Source organism: Salvelinus sp. IW2-2015, linkage group LG3 (assembly GCF_002910315.2).
Source record: "Salvelinus sp. IW2-2015 linkage group LG3, ASM291031v2, whole genome shotgun sequence".
In the NCBI taxonomy this organism is placed as follows: domain Eukaryota; kingdom Metazoa; phylum Chordata; class Actinopteri; order Salmoniformes; family Salmonidae; genus Salvelinus; species Salvelinus sp. IW2-2015.
Window position 1 is genome coordinate 22,234,315 of NC_036840.1, and position 17,852 is coordinate 22,252,166.

General features: G+C 44.7%; 1 protein-coding gene across 2 annotated transcripts; it reads left to right on the forward strand.

The window, feature by feature from the left end:
* Positions 1-187: 187 nt before the first annotated feature.
* LOC111952587 (kinesin light chain 2) lies at positions 188-17,839 on the forward strand. Of its 2 annotated transcripts, none has more exons than XM_023971422.3 (15): positions 188-665; positions 5,387-5,635; positions 6,409-6,531; positions 6,839-7,022; positions 7,416-7,632; positions 7,851-8,040; positions 8,174-8,347; positions 8,635-8,734; positions 9,397-9,446; positions 11,298-11,365; positions 12,713-12,821; positions 13,062-13,208; positions 13,542-13,666; positions 13,864-13,921; positions 14,157-17,839. In XM_023971422.3, exons 2-15 carry the CDS (start codon positions 5,414-5,416, stop codon positions 14,238-14,240), a joined length of 1,851 nt encoding a protein of 616 aa, XP_023827190.1. In that variant the 5' UTR covers positions 188-665; positions 5,387-5,413; the 3' UTR covers positions 14,241-17,839. The 2 variants fall into 2 exon arrangements, with proteins under 2 accessions (XP_023827190.1, XP_023827199.1); XM_023971431.3 differs by lacking the exon at positions 188-665 and adding an exon at positions 726-995.
* Positions 17,840-17,852: the final 13 nt, after the last annotated feature.

Sequence of the window (17,852 nt, forward strand, 5' to 3'; positions counted from 1 at the left end):
AATGTAGCCTATTAAAGTTAAAATTAAGTTTTATTTAGGCTTCTCTAGACTAGTTATTATAATACACGGGTCTACATTTAGAATGACAAAAAAAAACTTATTGTAAATGCTATGGTGATTTGCCACAGGAAATATCCACAAGCCTACAAATACATGTTAATTGTGCATCATCCTTGATTTTGATCTCCCATGTAACAAACAGGTGAAGTCGTATCGCCCGGTCTGGGCTGTGGATTGGAGGAGAATTCGAACAGCAGCCATTTTCGGGTCGCGACTGTCATTCTTCGAACACGCTTCTCAGACTGAGAACGCAGCGGTCCCGCACTCTCTCCAAAACAACTTCCGAGGAAGGATCGGACGATGTCGACTCACTTTGCAAACAGCGTTCCTGTATTTTGATCCCAACTCCCGTTGAAACCAACCGTCGCAAGACAAGAGAACATTTCGACTAGGCTAATTCGTGCCAGGATCGAATTCATTAGCCAATCAGCAATGCTAACATAATTGGTAACAATGTATTGCTTGGAATTCGCAAGCTTTTAGACGGCAGCGACAATCGGATTTAAGCAAAGTGGTGTTTCGTGGGCTATTTTTATAGCTAGTTCAGGAGACTGAATAACGCGTCACCCGGATCTTACCCGTGGGGCAACAGCAGGGGAGAACAGGTAAATAACGTTGTTTATCGTGATGTAACGTTACAGGCTATTACTTTCCTCACACTGACCTAAAACATTTTTTGCCGTTWATGGTTTTAGAGATTCATGGTGATATAGCCCACCGTAGGCATAGTTAAGTTTGTATTTTTTTGTGTGTATAAGTGTAGGGTTATATTATCCCCAGCCTTGATGTTATCGTTGATGTGTACGAGCGTAGCTAACCCACTGACAACAAGTGAATTAAGCAGAGCATCACAACAGTAGGTCGTGCCTTGTTTGAGCTCGGGGTAGCCAGGAGCAGCGCACTTGTCTTGGGAAAATAGAACCGTTTCGATGAAGGTAACGTATGGCCGACACGAGRTCTTTTGAGTTTTTAAATTTATTTTTAATTTACGTGTATGAGTTATATTGGAATATATTTTTGAGTCCAACAAAGAGAGAAACTAGTAAATCATAGGYTACGCCGACGTATCACTGTCTCTCCCCATGCTCGTGAAATGTATCACTACCAACGTTCTACCGATGTTGCCAATCGAGCTCGTCTTGGTTCTTTACATTGTTTTGATGAGCCATCGCTTATTGTAAGTGCTGAGCAAAGTGTTATTCTTAGTCATCGTGAAACAGTATAGAGACAGACTTACACCCCACGACCGCATCCGTGCAGAAAGACCTTGCAGCAGCATATTTCTCGCTGGGCCTCGCTCAAACCTGCCTATGTTTACAATAATGTTGGAGTGCTTTGTAGGACATGATCCTACGTGTGAGTGTGGCAGTTATACATACTATAGTATATACGATATATCTTATAATACAATAAGTCTCTCAGACTAAATGTATTTTATTTATGTGTAACGCTCTCTATCCGTCACCTTCATTGATTCTCCCCCATTTCTTGTCATCCTGTGAGGGGGGCGAATCCTGGAGTGTGTAGGCCCATATTTTACTACTTAACACTAATTGACAGTTTAATGGATCGATGATAACACCTGCACATTGCCAAACGTCACGTACAGCTTGTGAGAGGCTTGTTAGCTGTGCCTGTGGCAAAAGGATAAGAGATTACGGGATCGCTCATATTGGTGCATTGCGGTCAATGGATGGGGTGGGCGGAGTGGTGGTGTTGATGGGGACCTCCTGGCGGCGGCGAGAACAGAACAGGTGCTCGGCCAAAGTGGAGAAGTTGCAGAGTASTGCATTTCTGATCACTCCACCTGCAACGATCAGTTTGTTTACATTAATAATTAAATTATTCTATTTAGTCAGTTCTGTCCTCTCGGGAGATAGAMAAACGGATTAAGGTAGCGCCACTCAAACTATGTATAGAATAGGTTTGGAACCGAAACGCTTACAGTTCCTTACTTCATTTTCTCAAGATCAAAATATTAGTCCAATTGGAGTAGAGGCATAGGGTAAAGAGAAATGAACTGTGCCTTGGTTGGTTTTTGKTAACAGACTGAACAGTTGTGTGAACAAGATATCTTGATTGGGCATCATTTATTTGGAGGGATTTTCGTCCTTTTACGCTCAGCCTTGCATATATGTCATACTTGTAATAATCTCATCAGACATATTCTTGCTGTGTCTTGTAGTTTTCATCTCTATATGCTGTATACAGTGCCTGCGGAAAGTATTCAGACCCCTTGACTTTTTCCACATTTTGTTAGGTTAMAGCTTTATTTTCAAATGGATAAAATCTCCCCCACTATCAATCTACACACAATACCCAATAATGACAAAGCAAAAACAGATTTTTAGAATTCAGACCCTTTACGCAGTACTTTGTTGAAGCRCCTTTGGCAGGGATTACATCCCCGAGTCTTCTTGGGTATGACGCTAGAAGCTATGCACAACTATATTTGGGGAGTTTCTCCCATTTCTTTTCTGCAAATCCTCTCAARCKCTGTCAGGTTGGATGGGTAGTGTTGCTGCACAGCTATGTTCAGGTCTCTCCAGAGATGTTCGATGAGGTTCATGTCCATCCTCTGGCTGGGCCACTCAAGGACATTCAGAGACTTGTTCCAAAGCCACCCCTGTGTTGTCTTGGCTGTGCGCTTAGGGTCGTTGTCCTGTTGGAAGGTGAATCTTCGCCCCACTGTCAGGTCCTGAGCTCTCTGGAGCTGGATTTCATGAAGGACATCTCTGTACTTTGCTCCGTTCATCTTTGCCTCGATCCTGACCAGTCTACCAGTCCCTGATGCTGACAAACATTGCAACAGCATGATGCTGCCACAACCATGGTTCAACGTAGGGATGGTGCCAGGTTTCCTCCAGATTTGTTTCTCATGGTCTGGGAGTATTTTTTTAGGTGCCTTTTGGCAAACTCCAAGCGGGCTGTCATGTTCCTTTTACTGTGGAGTGGCTTCCGTCTGGCCACTCTACCTTAAAGGCCTGATTGGTGGAGTGCTGCAGAGTTAGTTGGGAGAACCTTCCAAAAGGACCTCCCATCTCCACAGAGGAATTCTGATGGTCACTCAAGAGCTCTGTCAGAGTGACCATCAGGTTCTTGGTTACCTCCCTGACCAAGGCCCTTCTCCGATTGCTCAGTTTGGCCGGGCGGCCAGCTCTAGGAAGAGTCTTGGTGGTTCCAAACGTCTTCCGTTTAAGAATGACGGAGCCCACTGTGTTCTTGGGGACCTTCAATGCTTTTTCGGTACTCTTCCCCAGATCTGTGCCTTGACACAATCCTGTCTCGGCGCTATATGGACAATTCCTTCGACCTCATGGCTTGGTCTTTGCTCTGATGTGCACTGTCAACTGTGGGACCTTATATAGACAGGTGTGTGCCTTTCCAAATCATGTCCAATCAATTGAATTTACCACAGGTGGACTCCAATCAAGTTGTAGAAACATCTCAAGGATGATCAATGGAAACAGGCTGCACCAGTCAAAAGTTTAGACACCTACTCATTCAAGGGTGTTTTATTTATTTGTACTATTTTCTACATTGTAGAATAATAGTGAAGACATCAAAACTATGAAATAAATAACACATTGATTTGTAGTAACCAAAAAAGTGTTAAACAAATCAAAATATATTTGAGATTCTTCAAAGTAGCCACCCTTTGCCAAGAGTGTGCAAAGCTGTCATCAAGGCATTCTCTCAACCAGCTTCATGAGGTAGTCATCTGGAATGCATTTCAATTAACAGGTGTGCCTTTTTAAAAGTACATTTGTGAAATGTCTTTCCTTAATACGTTTGAGCCAATCTGTAGGGTTGGTATACAGAAGATAGCCCTATTTGGTAAAAGACCAAGTCCATATTATGGCAAGAACAGCTCAAATAAGCAAAGAGAAACAACAGTTCACCATTACTTTAAGACATGAAGGTCAGTCAATCTGGAAAATTTCAAGAACTTTGAAAGTAAAAACCATCAAGATCTATAATGAAACTGGCTCTCATGAGGACTGCCACAGGAAAGGAAGACCCAGAGTTAACTCTGCTGCAGAGGATACGTTCATTAGAGTTACCAGCCTCAGAAATTGCAGTCCAAATAAATGGTTCAGAGTTCAAGTAACAGACACATCTCAACATCAATTGTTCAGAGGAGACTGCGTGAATCAGGCCTTCATGGTCGAATTGGTGAAGAAACCACGACTAAAGGACACCAATAACTCTGGATAAGAGCGTCTGCTAAATGACTTAAATGTAAATGTAAATAAGAAGAAGAGACTTGCTTGGGCCAAGCAACACGAGCAATGGACATTAGACTGGCGGAAATCTGTCCTTTGGTCTGATGAGTCCAAATTTTTGATTTTTGGTTCCAACCGCCGTGTCTTTGTGAGACGCAGAGTAGGTGAGCGGATTATCTCTGCATGTGTGGTTCCCACCGTGAAGCATGGAGGAGGAGGTGTGATGATGTGGGGGTGCTTTGTTGGTGACACTTTAKAATTCAAGGCACACTTAACCAGCATGGCTACCACAGCATTTTGCAGCMATACACCATCCCATCTGGTATGTGCTTAGTGGGACTCTCATTTGTTTTACAACAGGACAATGACCCAACACACCTCCAGGCTGTGTAAGGGCTATTTGACCAAGAAGGAGAGTGATGGAGTSCTRCATCAGATGACCTGGCCTCCACAATCACCCAACGTCAACCCAATTGAGATGGTTTAGGATGAGTTGGACCGCAGAGTGAAGGAAAAGCAGCCAACAAGTGCTCAGAATATGTGTGAACTCCAGCAAGACTGTTGGAAAAGCATTCCAGGTGTAGCTAGTTGAGAGAATTCCAAGCGTGTGCAAAGCTGTCAAAGGCAAAGGGTGGCTACTTTGAAGAATCTCAAATATAAAATATATTTGGATTTGTTTAACACTTTTTGGTTACTGCATGATTCCATATGTGTTATTTCATAGCTTTGATATCTTCACTATTCTTTTACAATGTAGAAAATAGTGTAAATAAAGAAAAAAACATTGAATGAGTAGGTGTGTTCAAACTTTGACTGGTACTGTATGTGAATGGGTTTTTTCTGTTTAATAAATTAGCAAACATTTCTAAACCTTTTTTCGCTTTGTCATTATGGGGTATTGCGTGTAAATGGCTTAGGAAGTTTTTTGATGTAATACATTTTAGAATAAGGCTGTAATGTAACAAAATGTGGAAAAAGTCAATGGGTCTGAATACACGGTTCTTCCTCAGACTAGCATCAATTCCAAGCTCTCTGTACAAGATTAGGACTATGGTAACATGAGACCAGTCCCTATCTAACCCCTCTCTCCCTTCCTACAGTGTGTGTGAACCCGGGTTATCTCCACCATGGTGTACCCACGCAGCGAGGAGGCCCTGGAGCGCCTGACCCAGGATGAGATAGTGCTCAACACCAAGGCTGTGATGCAGGGCCTGGAGACCCTCCGCGGGGAGCATGCCCAGCTCCTCACCTCCCTGCTGGACTGCACACAGCCACCTGCTGCCCAGGAGAAGTCAGGCCTGCTGCGTAAGAGCCTTGAGGCCATCGAACTGGGCCTGGGAGAGGCACAGGTAGGAACGAGATGAGGGTTGTGGCGTGAAGAGGGTGAGGACTAGCGAGGCAGAAGAGAAATGGAAGAAGAGAGGGAGGGCACAGGGGAGTGAAAGAGACGGGGAGTGAAAGAGACAGGGAGTGGGTGAGCGGAAGAGGCTCAGTCTTGAGACGTAAGGGATGATAATGAAATGATGGGAGAGTGGCGGTGAATGGAGAGGGGGAGGATGCTGGTGCTCGATGTGGGTTATTGCTAGTTCATCATACGCTGTGACTAAGACTTGAAGGAGAGGATGAATTTAGATTTATACCTCATAGAGCGTGAGGAGGGTKATTCATCAAGAGGATATGAGAGTTGCTCCTGTAGGAAGGTAGCGGTGGGAATCTGGGTTGCGTACAGATGGTCTGATATAACATGAACGGCATAAAAGAAGGTCCCTGAAGACAACTCCCCACCCTCTTTTGAATAGACCAGACTATAATAGAATGATTGTCCTCCATGAAGGAAATTCTTTGCACTGGTTTTGGAACAGGTTACAACAGTCACGCACACAGTACAAATCCCAGGTAAACATTCTGCAATGCTCCTCACTTCTTCCTAGCCTGGTAGTCCACGCTAACGTACAATGTCGTCTGGCCCCCAAGCTAGCCGCTTCCCCTTTTTTTATTTTTTGTTTCATTCCTGCAGCGTTCCTTGTTTTATTTGAACCCCCTCATCCCTCTCTCGTTTCCCTCTCTTGCCGTGTTGTCATTGAAAATAAGAGCTGGTTCTAACCCCCCCCCTCTTGTCCAGGTGATCATTGCCCTGTCGGGCCACCTGAGTGCGGTTGAGTCTGAAAAGCAGAAGCTAAGAGCCCAGGTCAGACGACTGTGTCAGGAGAACCAGTGGTTACGAGACGAACTGGCAGGAACACAGGTAGACACACTACAGCCAAATCCACCTTACGTGTATATACAGCACAGAACACGGCATCATTCACTCCAATGTTCAAATTTTTTGTTTTCAGACCTCGGTGGTTAAATGTTCTGGGGATGTTGGATGARTCCATATCACCCACGTACACAAACGACTGTGTGGGGTGTGGACTCATCTCAACGTTACGTTTGAGGGCGGTCAACATTTTAGGGATTTTGGAGTATACGATCACTTTAAGCGTTTCCAATGCATGACGTTTCCAAAGTGTCCCCTCCCTCCTTCCCACTCACCTCTCCCCCCCCCCCAGAGCAAGCTGCAGTGTAGTGAGCAGAGTGTTGCCCAGCTGGAGGAGGAGAAGAAACACCTGGAGTTCATGAACAAGATCAAGAAGTTTGACGACGACGTGTCTCCGTCTGAGGAGAAGGCTGCGGGCGAAACGTCCAAAGACAGCCTCGACGACCTGTTCCCCAACGACGACGACCAGGGACAAGGTAGGACCATTGATTGGCCGAGGAGAATCCCGTTTGAGGGGACCCGGTAAACGTGGGGTTAGATGGTAATGTTGAAGACGATGGGTGGTTAGATATGGTTGGGGTTACAGAAGGGTTAGACTTGTGATAGTTGATTTATCGATTTGTCATTTTGGTTACTGACACTGCCACCTCTAAAAATAAAAATGATGTGAAATAAATGACATATCGTCATCTCGGATATTCCTTTCTGAAATAAGCGTTGTATCTTAACATGCTACAGTTGTACCTCAGCGCAACTAGCCATTCTGTACCAAGAATGAAAGCCCTTTTTTTGATTTGGAACCCCTCGTTCTGTCCGAACAAAGTATCAAGAGTGAGTCACTTTTAACCCCCTCCGCTTCTCCCCTCCAGCCCAGCCCAGCGGCGAGGCGGCGGCCCAGCAGGGTGGCTACGAGATCCCGGCCCGCCTGAGGACCCTCCACAACCTGGTGATCCAGTACGCCTCGCAGGGCCGCTACGAGGTGGCCGTGCCCCTCTGCAAACAGGCCCTGGAGGACCTGGAGAAGACCTCCGGACACGACCACCCTGACGTGGCCACCATGCTCAACATCCTGGCCCTCGTCTACAGGTGAGAGGGGAAGGAAGGGAGAAATGAGAGTGCGGGAGATGGATGGAGTGCTGGACGGGTGGATAGGGGTCAAGGGACGGCTGGATGTACTCATCGAAGAAGAGGATTGGGTGCAGAGAGGATGTGTGGATAGCCGGGTAGAAGAACGAATTGAGACTTACTGCTTAATTATGGTGCTTGTGCAAATCTTCTTACCTGGAATTATATTTGTGTTCCAGGGACCAGAACAAGTACAAAGAGGCAGCCCACCTGCTGAACGATGCCCTGGCCATCAGAGAGAAGACTCTGGGGAAGGACCACCCTGCGGTGGCTGCCACTCTCAACAACCTGGCCGTGCTCTACGGGAAGAGGGGCAAGTACAAGGAGGCTGAGCCCCTCTGTAAGAGAGCCCTGGAGATCAGAGAGAAGGTACACAGAATAACACTCATGATTTTAATTGCATTTGTGACTCAACATGTGTAGTGCCCAGAGAGAACTCTCATCTCCTTTCATTGTAGCTAAAGTAAGTCTTCATGTGTGTCTCTCTGCCTGTGGTGTTCAGGTCCTGGGGAAGTACCACCCTGACGTGGCCAAGCAGCTGAACAACCTGGCCCTGCTGTGTCAGAACCAGGGAAAGTACGAGGAGGTGGAGTATTACTACAGACGAGCCCTGGAGATCTACCAGTCCAAACTAGGAGCTGATGACCCCAACGTAGCCAAGACCAAGAATAACCTGGTGAGGGGGAGGGGGGAGGAATATGGAGGGGAAGAGGGAGGGGGGAAGCAGGGAGGAAGAGAGAGGTGAAGCGGGAGGGAGAGAGAATATTCTGGAATACCTCAGATGATCATTTAGCCGAATTTCCAGTATAGGGCAGTACAAATGAATGCAGTCTAATCTTAAAGAATTAACAGTTTTGGGGAAACTTAAAACGTGATGTTTTGTTATAGATGTACATGCTTTTATGTGTTGATGTGAAATGTTTGTCATTTAAACCTGTGTACGTTTCATCTTTTCTCTTTTAGGCTACATGCTACCTCAAACAGGGGAAGTTCAAGGATGCTGAGTCTCTGTACAAAGAGATCCTGACCCGAGCCCACGAGAAGGACTTTGGCTCAGTCAACAGTGAGTCTGCTACAATCACATTGRCGGACTAGGCCTGCGTCCCAAAATGGCACCCTATTCCGTATAGTGCACTTCTATTGACCAGAGCCCTTTGGGAATAGKGTGCCATTTGGGACACTGCCTGGTTCTACATTTACCACCACATGATGAAGTYTTCATTCTGGCCACGACTGCCCAGTAAACCCTGTGGTCATTGGCTGGCCGTGCGCGGCCGTGTCCTGACCGGTCAGTTCAGGGGATCGGGGCTAATCTGTCGTGCGTGGAGCGGCTTAATTCACCACTGTGTCCAGATCACTGCCCTTAAGCAAATCAAACACTTACATACTCAGAACAGCACAGTAGAGGGCTTTGGCGTTGGTTAGCTAGCATGGCACAGACCAGCATAACCCACTTTCTATCCCCCCCCCCCTACACAAGTTAAGTGTGTTGATTTTATGGTTTAATTAGTGAAATGAGCACACACTGACATGGAGAGGTTAAATCCTATGAGTAATATGCCATAAATGAATCCATTTGATTTTAAATTCAAATCCCTTCTTTTTCCAGTGAGGGGAACACCTACATTCCTACACGTTTTGGTCCATGCAACAAGATATATGAATGTACAAATAAAACAGTGACACTGATAAACCCCCCCCCTATATCTTCTGTTCTCTTTTCAGATGACAACAAACCTATCTGGATGCATGCGGAGGAGAGAGAGGAGAGCAAGGTAGTTTACAGTATGAACCTGTTGTATGGTGAACTGAACCACGGTCCGGTTACTTGATGACACTGTCCGGCTATTAACTCTGATGGATAGGTAGACCTAATAGGACTGAGAGGGAGAACGTTCATGTAATAACGGAGGCTTTATAATAAGGTCGTAATTTGTCTCTACTGCTGCTAATAGTCCAGCGGCTAAGCCTAACGTTTTATGGCAACTGTGGACTTTGTGATAAAGGCACCAAATTACACAAACGGTTAGGATAAGTCCTTAGTGTTTTTAGCTATTTTTTTTTTTTTTTTGTCGTCACAAAGGCATTTGGTTAAAATGGGGTTACCTGTCTCCTTGCTGGATATAATGCATTACTATGGGATTTTACCTTGAGAGACGTGTGCAGTGCAGGTTTGGTGTCACATTTCTTGAAATTGACAGAGTATGTTAAATCATTGTGTCATTGTAAGCAGCAGACCTCAGGGAAAACGGCACTTTTTTTTTTTTTTAATACCCGCAGTCAACTTTTGTAACGCGTTAAGAGATGAAGCACGTTCTTCATTTCACCCTTCAAATTTTTTAACATTATGAAGCTTCTAGTTCCCCAGAACAGTTGAGCCAGTCATGTGTTTGTTTGTAAATAGCACAACAGGTGAAAGCTGGAGCACGTGAGTCCATCTTGGTGGAGAAGTGCAACCGAAGCGCAATGCGTCTGGCGCTCAGTAGAAATGACAATAAACAAGCATTTTAGATCTGCGTTCACGAAATGCAGCATGAGATTACTTACGCCTGTTATCTTTTTTTTTCCTGCGTGAAAAATGAGGAATTCTGCGTTAACACGACCCCTAAGTTTAACTTGCTGGTTATCTAAGTAAGTTGCTGAATTAAAGTGACTGGGCATCATATTGTGTAAGCTTTCTGCCGTGTTTGAGAAGTCAAAGCCCTTTGGATGAGTTATCTGTACAGCTGCTGCTGCTGTGTATTGATTTCCCTTGCATTTTTCTCTCTGTTCTTGCCCTGACTGCTCCTCCCCCATCTTTTCCAAGCAGAGCAGGCCCTTTGCCCTAGTGGCTCCATTCGCTTGTAAATGTCCAAACTCACCAAAATGACGTTCAGTAGCTCCTACCTATATATGTTTAACTATGCGCTGGAATGCCTGTCTTTTCGATTCTTTATTTTCGTTTGCGCACATGAGCATATTTAGCTAGCAGCCTCCATGGAAATTCGCTATTGTGCTAATTTTGTTAGCATCCTGGTAACAAACGCCAAATTGTCTGTCTTTGCGTTTTGGCACCCCCTTGTGGACTAAACCAGTAATACCGTAAATCCCAGAATGAGAGAAGGACGGTATGAAAGTCTGGAAACCGCCCAACCGTAGTTAGGTCCCTTGATACCAATTGAGCAATGATTGAATGCCTCAGCGTATCTGAACATTGTTGCTTCCTGACACCTTGTAGAATCCACACCCCAAATAATTCAGGCTGTTCTGGAGGCAAAAGGGGGTCCAACCCAGTACTAAAGTGGTCAATGTGTATATGTGGCACGTTTGAGCCATTTTTTTGTGTTCTCCAAACTCCCTCAAACATGCTAAGCCATCATTGGGCTGCACGTACCTATTATTTTTGAGATATGGCCATGTGACACCTGTCCAATATGGCCCCACAGAGCTGGTGGCCATATTGGAAATATTAAAGATCTGCAATGGCACTATAGCTAAAAACACCTCTAAGGACTTGCCCTAGTGGTGTTTGAAATTTGGTGGTTTTATTAAAAAGTCCTCAATTCTTTCCCTTAGTCGCTGGACTATAACTGCCTGCCTCTGCATCCCTCTCTCTCTGTCTCTCTCTCTCTCTGTCCCTTGCTCAGGCGAAGAGGAAGGATGCTGTGCCCTATGGAGAATATGGGAGCTGGTACAAGGCCTGTAAAGTTGACAGGTAAGAGTTAGTATTCCAAATCCATTTTAATGTGAGAAATACAACTCAGTGTTCTAAATCATATTAATATTTTGTGCTTTAATGATATATGGAAGTCCAGAAAGGACATATGAATAACATTTAGAAATCCCCCATGTCTCGATCACAACTTATCTCATGATCACTACGTAATAAAAGTTGCTTTTTCAAGATTACGAGATAACCAAAAGTACCGTGCTTCATTCATTCATTMATTTGTTCACATACACAATAACCACTTCCTCAAGGAGCCCAGTGGCTGCATTGATCGCRATGCACTTGTGGGGGATTTAAGCCCTGAACAATGCCTGACAGGCAGCCTATTCTCCCGGGCAGCGTGCTGCCCCAAGACCACAGCCAATCTCATGCAAGGAGCAACGCAGCTAACTTGGCTAGTCTTGTTAGCTTGCATAATTGATATGTGTATAATTATAAGGGACATATTTACATTTACAATGGGGAGCTCCATTCCTGACAGGCTGATCAGATTAAATTTCAGCTTTAGAGGCTGATAAAACAGGATGCTGCCTTTTTTATTCTGTTTTATAGGTAAGGCTCCTTGTAGACAGCCAACAATGCAGCATCCTGAGACAGCTATTGAATCTGATCAGCCTGCCAGGAATAGAGCACACCCACTCTTGATCATATACATATTGCACTGACTGTTAATATGCCTGTCAGAAATGTACATCTGTAAATGTAAATACTATCCAGGAAACATGAAGTGTCCATTACAATTATACACATGTCAGTTATGCAAGCTAACAACCAGCATAGATAACAAGCTAGCTATCTAGCTAACAAGACTAGCTAGCTAACTCGATCACTCACTCGCAAGACTAGCCAAGTTAGCTGCATTGTTGCTTGCATGCGTTTGGCCGTGKTCTTGGGGGGTGGCACACAGCCTTGGAAGCAAAGCTGCCTGTCAGGCATCGTTCAGGGCTTAAATGCCCCACGAGCTCTTAGCTCAAGGTAAGGGACATTTAGCTTCCTAACATTCTTATAAACTGATAATGAGCTCCAAACACAAATGAAAGCTTGATGTTAGCATGAAATGTACCATCCCTTGTAACAATCAATGAAATGTATGTGCTGATCGACCATGGGCTCTGCTGTCTCAGCCCATACTGTCAATCTGTCATCAATACATCCACTCCTATTTAGAGTTTCTTTCGGGATCTCGATGTAACAACTTTTGTAATGTCGTGATCATGAGATAAATAAGTTGTGATCTCGACATAACGAGGGAATATTTTTTTTATTCAAACAGTATGTCCTCTCTGGACTTCCGTAATGACATGATATTGGCGTGTACTTAATTCCTGTTAGCCCAACGGTCAATACCACCCTGAAGAGCTTGGGGGCGCTGTACCGCAGACAGGGTAAACTAGAGGCAGCTGAGACACTGGAGGAGTGTGCTACCAAGACACGCAAGCAGGTAACTGCACGATCACTGACGCAAGCAGGTACTCTACAATCAGTCAAAAAGCAATTACTACACAATCATTAATAAAGCAGGTACAAGCACTCGGATACACTGGCAGTGCAATTACCCTCGGTTGTGGCCTAGAGCCTTAAAGCTCTGAATGCACTCTGTTTTAACCCAGCGGACATTTAGAATGAATCGTCTGTCTCCCACTCTATCGCTCCCCTCTTTCGTCCCCTCCTCCTCTCGCAGGGTATAGATGCCATTAACCAGAGTAAGGTGGTGGAGCTCCTGAAGGATGGGGCCCCTGGAGGGGGGGAGCGACGTCAGAACCGGGAGGGTTTTAGTGGTCCCCAGCGGGGGGACTGTGAGGGAGATGATGGAGCAGAGTGGAATGGGGTACGAAACCTCTGTCTTTGGGGGGGGTTGGGCTTTTATGGGGACGCATATACAGTTTAATGTATGATGAAAAGGCGTACAATCACATGTCATTTACTCCCAAAGTATCGGGGAATTAGCTAATTATATCAATTATAAAACAGTATAAACAAGCTGACATCGTTACTAAACCTGGATGCATTCAGCAAAACACCACAAAAAAAATGCAAATAGCAAAACATTGATAGAAGACATGATAAAAGGTTTTGAGAAATAATCAAATACCTCAAATGACTTTTGATTTAATGTTTTGAGGCCCATCCTTGACGGGGTGTGTTTGTCTTGTTTTCTCAGGAGGGTAATGGTTCATTGCGTCGGAGCGGCTCCTTCGGGAAGATCCGCGACGCCCTGCGCAGGAGCAGTGAGATGCTGGTGAAGAAACTACAGGGCAGTGGCCCCCAGGAGCCCTGCAACCCAGGGTGAGAGAGCGACTGTGTCCCTAGCCCGTCACTGCTCATACCGTGCATGAAATAGTGTTTCCCTCAGGGTTTTTTCTTTGGTGGGGAGCCGACAACGCACCGTGGTTCGTAAAACTGATAATAACAATCAAGCAAAATCCAAGCAATGACATTTTTATTTTTATTGAAGCCTAAAAGATTGTCTGCGTGATCCTTAGGATGACGAGAGCGAGCTCTCTCAACTTCCTCAACAAGAGTGCAGAAGACCCCTCACAGGTACCAGCGGCACACGGTTAACCCCCCTCACTATCACATATAGTTATTAATTAACCTGTTAGTTATGAGCCAAGGACTGCTGACACAGGCAGAGCACAAACAAGTCCTCAGTTATACATTGAGATTAAAGGATTAGACTTGGACAGTTTCAGATTTAGTCTACATGATTCTAGTGTCTTTTTTTTTTCCGTTATCACTCTTGGAATATCCCTCCTGACTCCCTCCCTCTCTCCAGGATGCCAACACGGGCCTTTCGGAATGCAGAGGACTGAGCGCCAGCAACGTGGACTTGTCAAGACGCAGCTCCCTGATTGGTTAAACAGACAGGAGGCGGGACCAGGAGGAGGAAGGGCCAATGAGAAGAAACTGTTGGCCGTCCGATGTGATCAAAACACACTTCAGGTCCAACACTCGCATTCAAGACATTTTCTGAAGAAAAATTATCGAGAAAAACACGACTTGACATGGCTTTTTTGTGACAAATCTCTGTGTCGACCTGCTTCACTGTATACTTCGCTGGCATCAAACAGTACAGAAAAATAATATTTAACACGGCATGCTGCATACTAGAACATGGAATGTCTGCACTAATTATGGTGACTGAGGCATAGCATCATAACAGAATAGCGAGTCATTATTATTGCAACATGACAAATGTCTATCCTAACTGCCTGGTACTTCTGGTGCGGACACTCGACCTTAGAAATCAGAATAGAACTAGTTTACCTGTCTTCGAGAAGCATCACACTCATTGATTACTAGTGGCATGAATACTGCAAACGCTAACAACCTGTTCAATAGATATCACAGTGCTAGAGCGATATAAATCATATATGTTTTTAAGACGAGTTGCAAGAGGTATGAACTACAGCTGTTAGAAGATCCAGCAAGGGCAAAGACTGTACACAATATTTTTGGGATGATGAAAATAATCGGAGTATGTCTGTATTTAAACATCAAATGGGAGAAAAACAGCACTGACCAGTTCAAGCTCACTATTTTGCCTTCTGAATTTTTGTTATGTATATACTGGTTTAAGTTATTTCATATTTCTTTCTTTGTATATAGCACAGACAGTTTTTGTTTACACTTGTTAGAGCATACGAGGACCTTTGTTGGGGAGACAGATGCTGGAAGAATGTCAGACAAGTGAAGAGAAACCGGGAGTAAATAAACTCAACGGACAGTTTGTTAGATTACCCCTCTAGTCGGACCACCCCCCCCCCCTTTGCCTCCAGAACAGCCTGAATTATTCGGGGCATTCCACAAGGTGTCGGAAACGTTTCACAGGGATGGGGGTCCGTGCTGACGCGATGGCATCACGCAGTTGCTGCAGATTGGATGGCGGTACATTCATGCTGTGAACGGCCCGTTCCATCTCATCCCAAAGATGCTCTATTGTAGAGGTAGGCAACCCTGTTCCTGGAGTGCTRCAGGGTTTTTATCCAACTAGGCACSACATCTGACCAACTGAGCTAATTGATCAGTTCAGCAATTGCCCAAATTAAACAGACCTGGACTCCCAGGTCAGTTAACTCAAAAACATGCCCATCCGTGACAATGATTAGGTTGTGCGTTCCCAAGATGCCGTTCTGCGCACCAGTGTTGTACAGCGTTGTTATTTGTCTCTTTGTGGCCCGCCTGTTAGCTTGCACGATTCTTGCCATTCTCCTTTCTCGTCAACGAGCTGTTTTCGCCCACAGGACTGCCGCTGACTGACGATCATTCCACGCTCAGTCGCTTAGGTCACTCGTTTTGCCCATTCTAACTTTCATTCGAACAGTAACTGAATGTCTCGATGCCTGTCTGCTTTTTATAGCAAGCCACGGCCACGTGACTCACTGTCTGTAGGAGCGATTCATTTTCGTGAACACGGTGGTGTACCTAATAAACTGGCCGGTGAGTGTCGAAAAGACAAACGGGGGAATATAGACTAAAGAGGAGATCAAACGGGGGAATATAACTTCTAGTCAAATGTATTACTTAGTCTCATTTGGCTTTCCCCCGAAATCTATAGCCTGATCTGTCCAGATTTGTTTGYGCTCTAGCCAACTACGCTATCGTTTGTTGCCTTGCCAGACAATTCTGAACTTGATAAATAAGGCTGTTTACATAGGCAGCCCATTCTGATATTTTTTCCCGGTAATTGGTCTTTTGACCAATCACATCAGCTCTTTTCACATCAGCTTTTTTTCAGAGCTGATCTGATTGGTCAAAAGAACAATTAGTAAAAAAAAACATATAGAGCTGCCTGTGAACGCAGCTCAATTGGCGGAAGCACAAACAGGTGGCGGAAGCACAAACCGATTTGAGACCAGGTTCATATTCATTGGGCACTAAACTGAAGAAAATGGACTGAAACATAAGACATCCTGGACTTTTCCAATAAGAAATGCTCGTTTTCTGTTGCTCTAAAAAGTTTTGCTACGATGTGCGCTAATGAATATGAGGCTAACTTAGTTCTGCTCAGTCCTGGGGGGAAATACTGGAAATGCTGACATTGGACAAACAGTGCATCTCAGTCAGTGTAGCCCTTAGGCACGGCCCGGTACAATCTTCAGACACACTATAAATGGAATGCATGGACACAGCCACCACAGCACATTACTCCAATCAAATTAGATTTCCACGTAGTTGTACTGCTCTCTGGTTAGTTTAGCGAGGTACCGTATCTGTTTCTTTAAGAGGTTAGCGTTGGGCGAACCGTATGTAACTATCAATGCTTCTAGTTCTTGTAACTTCTCTCTCTTTCCTTGGTTGGCGTTTACTGAATACGTGAGCATGATCTGTCCATCTCTTTTTATATAAAACAATGATTCCTTATCACTACTGTTGATTGGAATGATTCAGATCGGTTCACAGAAAATGGCTCTAGGATGATCTAACCAATGACAGTCCTCTCACCAAACGTTGTCATCGTTAGGTCTATTTTTGTCTGTGATTGGCTCCAACCTCAGGTGAAGATGTGCAGGTTATTGTTGTTGAACACTGAATGGTTGATTGAAATGTTGGGTTTTACTTTTATCATGGGAGATGGGAGGGAGGAACAGGAAGGGGGGGGGGGGGGGTTGAGTGCACTGTGTTGGCCCTTTAATTGTTTTGTTTGTAAGACTGATACCAAGAGACTTGGCCACAGAATGTATATTACTGTACGTCTTTGAGAATGAGGGTGGTCTTAACGATTAGCATCTTCTGAATGTGTGGCTAGTGCTTTGTCATGGGTGGAATAGGGATGGGAACGGGATATATATTTTTACTTGGTGGGGAAAAAGGACGGAACGAAGGCTAAAGTGTGTGACAAATACAGACTAGCAGGGCTGAGGAGGAAAAGAAGACTGATGAAGAATGATGAGAGGAAAAAGAGATGTAAATCTCTGTTCGGCGACAAGTGAGAATTGGTGACTGAAAAGAAATGGCACGTTGGAGAGAAGTATTGGGGGAAAGTGCTTTGCATCATTGCAGCAAATAATGTACAGAATTGCCAATGTATGACCTCTGTCACACGCACTCAAACTTACTCTCAACGCGTACATGCGCATTATCTCACACATATACACACACACATACATCCCCATGCTGTCTAAATATGTAGAAGTTAGTGGACTGTAGTCTGTAGATCTCTAAAGAGGCTGCATTTATACACCGAGGAATGTTTAAAAGGAAAACACACATACCTAAATGCAGTATATTTCTCTTCCAAATATATATATATACATACCACATGTAGAAGTAAACACCCCTCGCCGAGTCAGTGTGTTACTATGGGATCTGTAGAATGTAGCCAGGGGGGGGGGGGGGGGTTGTTATGTGATGCACTCTACTTCAGTATAGCGGATCTCATTGCTAAGGGGCCCACAACCTTGTATATTTTATTAAAGGTTCAATAAAGAAAACCTCCACTTTTCAAACTGATCCTGATCTTTGTGTGATG

What these genes read in the sequence shown, in the direction of transcription:
- LOC111952587 (XM_023971422.3), top strand. Translation starts at nt 5,414, where the DNA reads ATGGTGTACCCACGCAGCGAGGAGGCCCTGGAGCGCCTGACCCAGGAT. An exon ending in AAGGCCTGTAAAGTTGACAG is followed by an intron (nt 11,366 to 12,712) that starts GTAAGAGTTAGT and finishes AATTCCTGTTAG; the next exon opens with CCCAACGGTCAATACCACCC. An exon ending in ATGGAGCAGAGTGGAATGGG is followed by an intron (nt 13,209 to 13,541) that starts GTACGAAACCTC and finishes TTGTTTTCTCAG; the next exon opens with GAGGGTAATGGTTCATTGCG.